The sequence below is a fragment of the Oncorhynchus tshawytscha genome, unplaced genomic scaffold, assembly GCF_018296145.1.
Source record: "Oncorhynchus tshawytscha isolate Ot180627B unplaced genomic scaffold, Otsh_v2.0 Un_contig_5929_pilon_pilon, whole genome shotgun sequence".
Lineage (NCBI taxonomy): Eukaryota > Metazoa > Chordata > Actinopteri > Salmoniformes > Salmonidae > Oncorhynchus > Oncorhynchus tshawytscha.
In genome coordinates this window covers 26,502-38,620 of record NW_024609443.1, presented here as the reverse complement: position 1 = coordinate 38,620, position 12,119 = coordinate 26,502, and the positions used below count along the sequence as shown (strand labels likewise).

Genomic DNA, 12,119 nt, shown 5'->3' with positions numbered 1-12,119 from the left:
GTTATACAAGCTGTACACTCACTACTTTACATTGTAGCAAAGTGTCATTTCTTCAGTGTTGTCACATGAAAAAAATATACTCAAATATTTACAAAAATGTGAGGTGTACTCACTTGTGATATACTGTCTCATTAAAGCTTTGTGTATTTCACTGTGTATCGACACATCTCCTCTCTCCAGACTAGCTGGCTGTAAACTCACATATGAATCCTGTGAGACTCTGGCCTCAGCTCTGCAGACACCAAACTCTCCCCTGAGAGAACTGGACCTCAGCTACAATGACCTGGGAGACAGAGGAGTGAAGCTGCTCTGTGTTGAACTAACCAGTCCACTCTGCAACATAGAGAGACTAGTGTATGCACATTTTCTTCAGTATCCACTGAGTACTGATATAGAATATTTTGAATCTAGTTAGTATGTTTTTAACATTGTTAAATCATGTGCCTTTCTGTTATTGTCTTAATGCATCTCATTATTCTTAAAGCTTTGCATATTTAACAGTGTCGACACATCTCCTCTCTCTCCAGACTGGATCACTGTGACCTCACATATGAATCCTGTGAGACTCTGGCCTCAGCTCTGCAGACACTAAACTCCCCCCTGAGAGAACTGGACCTCAGCCACAACAATGACCTGGGAGACAGAGGAGTGGAGCTGCTCTGTGTTGGACTAACCAGTCCACTCTGCAACATACAGACACTAGTGTGAGTTAAATATCTTCAGTATGAGTTGTTATGTGGATGTTTTCAACATGTGCTCTTCTGCCCTCTAGTTTAGGTCACTGTGGTCTGACAGAGGGTTGCTGTTCAGCTCTGGCCTCAGTCCTGAGTTCACCCAACTCACAACTGAAACAACTGGAGCTGAGAGACAATGACCTGCAGGACTCAGGAGTTACATTGCTGTCTGCTGGACTGGAGGATCCAGACTGTAAACTACACACACTGGGGTAAGTACAGCTGTTTCAGTCAGGTCGGTACTGAGCTGAGTTACACTGCTGTCTGCTGGACTGGAGGATCCAGACTGTAAACTACACACACTGGGGTGAGTGTTCGGTATCAAAATCCAGAATCACTGTTGTGGCTGAGGTCTAGTTAATTTGACTCTGGTTTTGAAATATGAACTCAAGTAGCAGATACCTACCCTCTCAAAGCCTGTTCCCTTTTTTTTAGGACAGATTTTTAATTTTTTTTTGGGGGGGTGTTAAATTCACACTTTTGAAGGGTTTTCCTACCTAATTTCCTCATCTGCTTGCATCTGCCTTCCCTATTTCAAGGTGTTTTGGTACTTTTTGAAATCCCCAATGGGGGGGAAAACGATTGGAACCATTTTCCTGTTTGACCGCTACGTTTTATGGGTATTATGGCTCATACTGTGGTACTCTATGTTGAGTAGATGGGTGACACCAATCATACGTTTAATGAATTTTGAAATCGGGCTGTGACACACCAAAATATGGTATAAGTCAAGGAGGATGAATACTTTCTGAAGGCACTGTATAGTCTACCAATCTGTCTATCCTGTCCTCTATCCACCATAAATAATAGTCACTGTATAGTCTACCTAGCACACCCTGATCAGTTTCACCTGTCCTTGTTATTGTCTCCACCCCCTCCAGGTGTTGCTTGTTTCCTGTTTCCTGTCTCGTCTATGTTCCAAATCAACCAGCGTTTTTCTCGTTCTCCTGCCTTTGCTTTTCTTTTTTTTTTAGCCCTCCCGGGTTTTGACCTTTGCCTGTTCTAGACTCTGTACCCGCCTGTCTGCCACTCTGCACCTCCTGAACTCTGATCTGGTTTTGACCTTTGCCTGTTCTAGACTCTGTACCCACCTGCCTGACCACGAGCCTGTCTACCACTCTGCACCTCCTGAACTCTGATCTGGTTTTGACCTTTTGCCTGTCCACGACATTCTCTTGCCTTCTCCTTTTGGATTATTAAACATTATTAGACTCCAACCATGTGCATCTGGGTCTCGCCTTCTGTCATGATACTACCAGTCTACCTGTTTATCCTGTCCTCTATCGACCATAAATAGTGACAATAGTGGATCGGTTGTCCAGATCTGCAATAGGACAACAAGCTAATATCAAACCACACATACAGTCATTTGAATATTTAATATAAGACCATGGTGCGTCACTGAAAGAACAGTGAAGACATGAGACACGCAGCTAAAAAAAAACTCCCATATTGATCTTGTTTAGTGACAATACAATTATCTAGCCTACAACACCACATTGCAATGAATAATTATCTTTATATAAAAAAATTATAAAATTCCACCCTAATGGCCCTTTGAAAATATTTAATTCTATAGATTGCATTTGGCTCAGTTGTGGGTCTCGACTCTCAACAGCTTATAGGAAAGGCTATGATCTCGCTTTACCGCAGCCGCCAGGTCACTCAAGCAGACAGCACACGGTTGTACAATTTTACCAAGTAAGATGTTTGCTGTAGTGTGTCTTAAGTGGAAAAAATGTGCAGATAAACAACTCATATCTCATTGAATGACAACAAATACTTTATTGAATAATCTCTACTGTTGACCAATCAAAGGGGCATCGACTTCGGCTATCGACTTCGGCTTGCCTCGAGAAAAAATGTGTGCACGAACAGCCGAAAAACCCGAAGACCAAAATGAACAAATGTCTTCATAATAAATGAAAGAACTGTTCCGAACTGTTTATTGGATGCCTTAACCTGGCATGTACCTAAAATAATGGTAATTGCTAGCTAGGTCGCTGGCTAGCTAAATGCACACGTTAGCTCTAACACAGGTTGCTACCAGTGGTGGTGAAGATCAGCATGCTTGTGCAACAGCATGTTCTGAATTAGCTAAAATCTTTGTCTAAATGTCACATCTATTTAAATGTGATTAGTGTCCGCTGGGAAACACTCACCAACACTTTGGTTCCTACCCTGTCATAACTCCTACCTGGCTCTTTTTTTGTCATGCTAAACACCAACCATAGAATTAGAATAATCATTCTATTTATGTTTCCAACAGTTCGTCTTTTGATCTATAAAAAATAAAACATCTATCAAAAAAATGGCAATATTTGGTTTAGAGTTAGATTTTCTGCCCATGTTGTGCAGCCCTACTATCAACCTGGTAACTTTATATGCAAACATTTTGTGGCACAGAAAGAAAGGTGAAAAGTGATTTTCAGATGTGTTTTAAAAGTTAGTAGGAATAATTTACACGGTAGGCCCAACAGGCTAAATCTCAATCAATTTAAAAATAGATTATTCTGGTGCTCCTAAATTTGATGTGGCATCCAACCAAATATTGCAATTTATCTTCTATAGATACCAATGAAAGACTGTTTCCCCACCTTAGACTCAACACAGAGGCAGACAGAAGTTACCATTCTGTCACCAGAGATGTGTGTGCTAAGCTTTCCCTTCTGCCCTCTAGTCTAGGTCAGTGTGGTCTGACAGAGGGTTGCTGTTCAGATCTGGCCTCAGTCCTGAGTTCACCCAACTCACAACTGAACCAACTGGAGCTGAAAAGCAATGACCTGCAGGACTCAGGAGTTACACTGCTGTCTGCTGGACTGGAGGAGCCAGACTGTAAACTACACACACTGGGGTAAGAGAGAGAGTGTGTGTGAATTCAGAACTACATCTCATTTTTGATACATGATTTGACTCTGGGTGCCGAGCAGTGGCGTGTATTCATGGTTGCCAAGGAAGCTTACCCAAAACATTTACCAAGAAAACATTTCTTTACAAAATAAAATAATGAATCTTTCACCTCTGTGTTTCCTAATTTCCCTAAATTCACAAGTATCTCACGAATGTATCTCACAGGAGAAAGCATCCGAGCGGCGATTCTGATCCAACCATTAATTCATACATTGTGTTCTGGCTTGAGAGGATGGAAGTTCAATATGTAGCTAGATGTAGAATTCTAATGTTAACTAGCTTACGTTGACCATGAATGGAAGTTAGGTTAGTGAGCAAGCATTTTAGCCACCGGATAAGAGAGGAGAAGTACTTGAGATATAACAAACTGACCATAGCCCCCCAACACAAACTACTGCAGCATAAATACTGGAGGCTGAGACAGGAGGGGTCAGGAGACACTGTGGCCCCATCTGATGATACCTCCCAGACAGGGCCAAACAGGAAGGATATAACCCCGGTGCCAAAGCACAGCCCCCACACCACGAGAGGGATATCTTCAACCACCAACTTACCATCCTGAGACAAGGCCGAGTATGGCCCACCAAGATCTCCGCCACAGCACAACCCAAGGTGGGGCGCCAACCCAGATAGGAAGATCACATCTGACTCAACCCACTCAAGTGACGCACCCCTCCTAGGGACAGCATGAAAGAGCACCAATAAGCCAGTGACTCAGCCCCTGTAATAGGGTTTCCAGGTAGCCGGAAAGTAGGGCTTTGCAGTAGTCTAACCTAGAATTAACAAAAGCATGGATACATTTTTCTGCATCATGTTTGGACGGAAAGATTCGGATTTTTGCAATGTTACGTAAATGGAAAAAAGCTGTCCTTGATATGTTCGTCAAAAGAGAGATCAGATGCTGAATGGAGCTGATGTTTTAGATTATAATTTGATTATTTCTCAGCAGTGTAACGCTCTACCAGATTAAGTTATTTTCCTGTAGAGAGGCCTGTAGAGAGGCCGACAAATATTAATATTTGTTAATGTATCATTTTTGTATTTACAAAATGTTTTTAACATACGTGTACGATAATGTGAGTGTGTGTGCGTGTTTGTGTAACTAATGATGAAGTTTGTCCTCTACTCTCCTCTAGTCTAGGTCAGTGTGGTCTGACAGAGGGTTGCTGTTCTGATCTGGCCTCAGTCCTGAGTTCACCCTACTCACAACTGAAACACCTGGAGCTGAGAGACAATGACCTGCAGGACTCAGGAGTTACACTGCTGTCTGCTGGACTGGAGGATCCAGACTGTAAACTACACACACTGGGGTAAGTACAGCTGTTTCAGTCAGGTTGGTACTGAGCTTAGTAAAACACAAACTCTGAAAATCTAATATTTCATCACAATGTTTGTGTCATGGACAAATGGATGGGTGTCCTACAAGATGATTGACACCAGCACATCAACCTAGACAGCTGTTGTGTGTCTCTCTGTAGGCTGTCTGGCTGTCTGGTCACAGAGGAGGGCTGTGCTGCTCTGTCTTCAGCTCTGAGGTCAAACCCCTCCCACCTGAAAGAGCTGGACCTGAGCTACAATCACCCAGGAGACTCTGCAGGGGGACTGCTTTCAGCTGCTCTGGTGGATCCCACATATAAGCTGATGAAGCTGAAGTAAGTCAGAATAGATGTCCTGATAGTGTGAGCAGCTGTTATGTCATATGTAGTGTAGTAGGGTCAGTAACATGAGGACATGATGGTAGAATTAAGAGGAAGTTTACCCAGCAGGCTGAGCACTCCAACACAGCATACATCATCACCACATGAATACTCTTCTTCTGCATCTCTGATATCCTGTTGGAATTGTACTCTGTTCTGTATGCAGTAGGTAGGATAGAATACCAGTATGTCTCTAGCAATGAATTGTACTCCGTTCTGTATGCAGTAGGTAGGATAGAATACCTGTATGTCTCTAGTAATGAATTGTACTCCGTTCTGTATGCAGTAGGTAGGATAGAATACCTGTATGTCTCTTATGAATTGTCCTCTGTTCTCTATGCACTATCAATTGTCATACTTGAGGAAAAGTAAAGATACCTTAATATAAAATGACTCAAAAGTGAAACCCAGTAAAATAATACTTGAAAAAAGTAACGTGTATGGTTTTAAATATACTTAAGTATCAAAAGTAAAAGTATAAATCATTTCAAATTACGTTATTTATAGTTTTTTTTATTTGTTGATAACGGATAGCAAGGAGTCCAACAATCAGACATCCTTACAAATGAGACATTTGTGTTTAGTGAGCCCTCTCGATCAGAGGCAGTAGAGATGACCAGGGATGTTCTCTGTTTAGTGAGTCCTACAGATCAGAGGAGGAATGACCAGGGATGTTCTGTTTATTGAGTCCCCCAGATCAGAGGCAGTAGGGATGACCAGGAAGGTTCTCTGTTTAGTGAGTCCCCCAGATCAGAGGCAGTAGGGATGACCAGGAAGGTTCTCTGTTTAGTGAGTCCCCCAGATCAGAGGCGGCAGGGATGACCAGGGATGTTCTCTTTTTAGTGAGAGCTCTAGATCAGAGCCAGTAGGGATGACCAGGGATGTTCTCTTGATACGTGAGAGAATTGGACCATTGTCCTGTCCATTCAAAATGTTACCGACCGCCTCAATTCGGTCTTATGTAGCAACATTTGAAATGTTTTTTTTTCATTGGATAAAAGCAGAGACAGAGATACAAAATGGTGCACCTAAATCTGATCAATTTGAAACCCCCCTTTTGAGAAAATGGCCCCTGAATGTTTTGGTGCACCTAAAGGAGAGCTCTTCTTTGTCTCCACCAATTCAGCATTGTTCACACCCTGTAAAGCCTTAGCCCTACCCATCTGTTTAACTTCTTATGGTATAGGGGACGCTTGCATCCCACTTGGCCAAAAGCCAGGGAAAATGCAGCGCGGCAAATTCAAATAAAATTATATAAAAATCTAACTTTCATTAAATCACACATGTAAGATACTCAATTAAAGCTACACTCGTTGTGAATCCAGCCAACATGTCAGATTTTAAGAAGGCTTTTCGGCGAAAGCATAAGAAGCTATTATCTGATGATAGCACAACAGTAAACAAAGAGGGTAGCATATTTCAACCCTGCAGGCGCTACACAAAACGCAGAAATAAAATATAAAACACGCCTTACCTTTGACGAGCTTCTTCTGTTGGCACTCCAATATGTCCCATAAACATCACAATTGGTCCTTTTGTTCGATTAATTCCGTCCATATATATCCAAATGGCCCTTTATTTGGCGTGTTTTATCCAGAAAAAAACAGCTTCCAAATTGCACAACGCAACTTTTGAGATATTTTTTAGTGACATGTAAACTTTGCCAAAACATTTCAAACTACTTTTGTAATACAACTTTATGTATTTTAAAACATTAATAATCAATCAAATTGAAGACGGGTCTATCTGTGTTCAATACAGGAAGACAACAAACCAAGCTACTTTTCAAGTCTTGCGCAACTCTCAACAGTGTTATGCAGTTCCTTGATGGCCATACTACTTCATTGCACAAAGGAATAACCTCAACCAAATTCCAAAGACTGGTGACATCCAGTGGATGTGGTAGGAACTGAAAACAAGTTCCTAAGGAATATTGTTTCCCAATGAGAACTCACTGAACAGTCAGAGACCTAAAACAAACAAAACAATCTGAACGGTTAGTCCTCGGGGTTTTGCCTGCTATATAAGTTCTGTTATACTCACAGACATGATTCAAACAGTCTTAGAAACTTCAGTGTTTCCCATCCATATCTACTAATAATATGCATATCTTATATTCTTGGCATGAGTAGCAGGAAGTTGAAATTGGGCACGCTATTATCCAAAAGTGAAAATGCTGCCCCTAAACCTTTAGAAGTTAAGAATTCACATCTGAGGCCATGTGCTAAACAGAGTAGTGTAGTAAACAACCAAAGATTGCAAGACTATAAGTGGTGAAAGTAGTAGCCTACAATAATACCTTCTCTCATGTCGGTCACGGAGAAGGAGAGCCCACAGTCTTTGGGCCGTGTCGGTGCCACTGTATTATTTTCAAAACGGGCAAAAAAGGTGTTTAGTTTGTCTGGAAGCAAAACGTCTATGTCCGCACCGGGGCTGGTTTTCTTTTTGTAATCCGTGATTGTCTGTCGACCCTTCCACATACGTCTCGTGTTTGAGCTGTTGAACTGCGACTCCACTTTGTCTCTGTACTGAAGTTTTGCCTGTTTGATTGCCTTACGGAGGGAATAACTATACAATTTGTATTCGGCCATATTCCCAGTCGCCTTGCCATGACGAAATGTTGTGGTACATGTATTCAATTTTGCGCAAATGCTACCATCCATCCACGGTTTCTGGTTAGGGTAAGTTTTAATAGTCACAGTAGATACAACATCCTTCTAAACTCACTCACCGACTCAGGTTATACATTAATGTTATTCTCTGAGGCTACCCGGAACATATCCCAGTCCACGTGATCAAAACAATCTTGAAGCGTGGAATCCGATTGCTCAGACCAGCGTTGAATAGACCTAAGCACGGGTGCTTCCTGTTTAAGTTTCTGCCTATAGAAAGGGAGCAACAAAATGGAGTCTTGGTCAGATTTGCCGAAAGGAGGGTGAGGGGAGGGCTTTGTATGTGTTGTGGCAGTTAGAGTAGCAATGGTCCAGAGTGTTACCGGCTCGGGTGCTGCATTCGACATGCTGATAGAATTTAGGTAGCCTTGTTTTCTAATTAGCTTTGTTAAAATCCCTACAATAAGGATAAATGGTTTCCAGTTTGCAAGTGAAGTTCCTTGAGGGTTGTCTTGGTGAGGGGATATACAGTCGTGGCCAAAAGTTGAGAATTACACAAATATGAATTTTCACAGTTTGCTGCCTCAGTTTGTATGATGGCAATTTGCATATACTCCAGAATGTTATGAAGAGTGATCAGATGAATTGCAAAGTCCCTCTTTGCCATGCAAATGAACTGAATCCCCCCAAAACATTTCCACTGCATTTCAGCCCTGCCACAAAAGGACCAGCTGACATCATGTCAGTGATTCACTAGTTAACACAGGTGTGAGTGTTGACGAGGACAAGGCTGGAGATCACTCTGTCATGCTGATTGAGTTTTAATAATAGACTGGAAGCTTCAAAAGGAGAGTGGTGCTTGGAGGGGGTGGTGCTTGCTCATTGTTCTTCCTCTGTCAATCATGGTTACTTGCAAGGAAACACGTGCAGTCATCATTGCTTTGCACAAAAAGGGCTTCACAGGCAAGGATATTGCTGCCAGTCAGATTGCACCTAAATCTACCATTTATCGGACCATCAAGAGCTTCAAAGAGCGGTTCAATTGTTGTGAAGAAGGCTTCAGGGCGCCCAAGAGTCCAGCAAGCGCCAGGACCGTCTCCTAATGTTGATTCAGCTGCGGGATCGGGGCACCACCAGTACAGAGCTTGCTCAGGAATGGCAGCAGGCAGGTGTGAGTGCATCTGCACGCACAGTGAGTCGAAGACTTTTGGAGGATGGCCTGGTGTTAAGAAGGGCAACAAAGAAGACACTTCTCTCTGGGAAAAAAGTCAGGGACAGACTGATATTCTGCTAAAGGTACAGGGATTGGACTGCTGAGGGCTGGGGTAAAGAGGGCTGGGGTAAAGTCATTTTCTCTGATGAATCCCCTTTCGGATTGTTTGGGGCATCCGGAAAAAAAGCTTGTCCGGAGAAGACAAGGTGAGCGCTACCATCAGTCCTGTGTCATGCCAACAGAAAAGCATCCTGAGACCATTCATGTGTGGGGTTGCTTCTCAGCCAAGGGAGTGGGCTCGCTCACAATTTTGCCAAAGAACACAGCCACGAATAAAGAATGGTACCAACACATCCTCCGAGCGAATCTTCTCCCAACCATCCAGGAACAGTTTGGTAATGAACAATGCCTTTTCCAGCATGATAGAGCACCTTGCCATAAGGCAAAAGTGATAACTAAGTGGCTCGGGGAACAAAACATCGATATTTTGGGTCCATGGCCAGGAAACTCCGCAGACCTTAATCCCATTGAGAACTTGTGGTCAATCCTCAAGAGGCGGGTGGACAAACAAAAACCCACAAATTCTGACAAACTCCATTCATTGATTATGCAAGAATGGGCTGCCATCAGTCAGGATGTGGCACAGAAGTTAATTGACAGCATGCCAGGGAGGATTGCAGAGGTCTTGAAAAAGAAGGGTCAACACTGCAAATGTTGACTTGCATCGACTTCATGTCATTGTCAATAAAAGCCTTTGACACTTATGAAATTGTCACAATCGTCAGAAAGGACGGACCCAAGGCGCAGCGTGAGTTGAGTTCCACATCTTTAATATACAGTGAAACTAAGACAACAACAAACATACAACGAACGTGAACTACGTGGTGTTAGCATCGTGGTGTCCCGCTAGCATCCCGCTAACCACTTAGCATCCCGCTAACCACTTAGCATCCCGCTAACCACTTAGCATCCCGCTAACCACTTAGCATCCCGCTAACCACTTAGCATCCCGCTAACCACTTAGCATCCCGCATCCCGCTAACCACTTAGCATCCCGCTAACCACTTAGCATCCCGCTAACCACTTAGCATCCCGCTAACCAAGCATCCCGCACCACTCACTCAAATGCACTCACTCAAAACACAAGTGGGAAAAAGGCTACCTAAATATGATCCCCAATTAGAGGCAACGATTTCCAGCTGCCTATAAATGGGAATCATGCAAATCACCAACATAGAAATACACTGACCCCCCCTCTAGTCACGCTCTGACCAAACACCATAGAGAACCAAGGGCTCTCTATGGTCAAGCGTGACAGTACCCCCCTGCAAAGGTGCGGTCTCAGGCTACAAAACCTGAAACCAAATGGGGAGGGTAGAGGGGTGACTAGTGTCGATGGCGGCTCCGGTGCGGGTCGTAGCCCACGCCCAGACCCCAGATCCGGCCATGGCGCCGTGCTGAACGCCGTGCCTGGACTGGGCACCGGCGCAGAGGAGGGCTCTGGCCATGGAGCTGGGTTGGACGCCGTGCCTGGACTGGGCACCTGCGCAGAGGTCTGGCCATGGAGCTGGAGTGGACGCCGTGCCTGGACTCGGCACTGGCGTAGAGGAAGGCTCCGGACCTGGAGCGGGACTGGACGCCGGACCTGGACTCGGCACTGGCGTAGAGGCTCCGGACCTGGAGGCTGGACGCCGGACCTGGAGCACCAGCGGACTGGACGCACTGGAAGCTCCGGGCCATTGACCTGGACTCCGGGCACCAGCGCAGGAACTGGAAGCTCCGGGCCGTTGACCGTCACTGGAAGCTCCGGGCCGTTGACCGTCACTGGAAGCTCTGGCCGTTGACCGTCACTGGAAGCTCGGGCTCGTTGACCGTCACTGGAAGCTCTGGGCCGTTGACCGTCACTGGAAGCTCCGGGCCGTTGACCGTCACTGGAAGCTCCGGGCCGTTGACCGTCACTGGAAGCTCCGGGCCGTTGACCGTCACTGGAAGCTCCGGGCCGTTGACCGTCACTGGAAGCTCTGGACTGTGAACCGTCGCTGGAGGTTCCGAGCTATAGAGGCACACTGGAGGCAAGCCAGCAAGCTTACGAGCCAGCAAGCTAACGTTATTTTTTATGAAAATGACTTTCTGACAAAATTTGAAATGTGTAATATCTGAAAATGTAGCTAAACTCTTATTTTTTAAATATTTTTTTAACCTTTATTGATATTACTTCTATTAAACTAGGCAAGTCAGTTTAGAACAAATTCTTATTTTCAATGACGGCCTAGGAACAGTGGGTTAACTTGTCTAGGAACAGTGGGTTAACTGCCTTGTTCAGGGGCAGAACGACAGATTTGTACCTTGTCAGCTCGGGGATTCTCTTGCATCCTTTCGGTTACTACTCTAACCACTAGGCTACCCTGCTGCCCCCATTATCCATATGAATGAATGCTTCAGAGCAGACTGGAACCATTTAACTCCGTTTTGTTTGTAGCTACATCTTGTTTTGTCATCTGCGTGTGCAGAAAGTAGCTTTTTCCAACAGATCTGTGGAATTCCTGTTAAATTCAGAGCATCAATTTTATTGAGGAAAGTAGCAAAACATTTGTAGTTCAAGATGGTTAATGTCTTTAAATAATATCTTTCAAAAACAGACTGAACAGCTCATGTTACAGACAGACGCATGCTACATGGTAGACCAATCAGAACTCCTCTCCCTGCATGTCCAGCCCAGTCATTATCTCAGCCAATCATGGCTAGCGGGAAGGATCCTTCCTTTTTCCGTGGCTAAACCAACTAGGCTCATAATTTAAGAATTATATTCGTATTTACAGATGGCATAGAAGTCTGTTGTTAAGGCAAATGAAAGTTCACATGTTCCAAGAAATTTTGATTTGATAAATTTTGATAAAAAGTTTTGATAAAAAGTTTCCTGAAACGATTCACAAATGTAACGAGTACCTTTGGG

At 44.0% G+C, this 12,119-nt stretch overlaps 1 protein-coding gene across 1 annotated transcript in view; it reads left to right on the top strand.

The window, feature by feature from the left end:
- Nucleotides 1-12,119, top strand: part of LOC112241631 (NACHT, LRR and PYD domains-containing protein 12-like) — a 29,695-nt gene that overhangs the window by 14,034 nt on the left and 3,542 nt on the right. The window contains exons 8-13 of the mRNA XM_042315342.1: nt 181-354; nt 528-704; nt 773-946; nt 3,415-3,588; nt 4,781-4,954; nt 5,123-5,296. Of these exons, the coding sequence (XP_042171276.1) occupies nt 181-354; nt 528-704; nt 773-946; nt 3,415-3,588; nt 4,781-4,954; nt 5,123-5,296 (1,047 nt within the window). The remainder of the gene's footprint in view (nt 1-180; nt 355-527; nt 705-772; nt 947-3,414; nt 3,589-4,780; nt 4,955-5,122; nt 5,297-12,119) is intronic.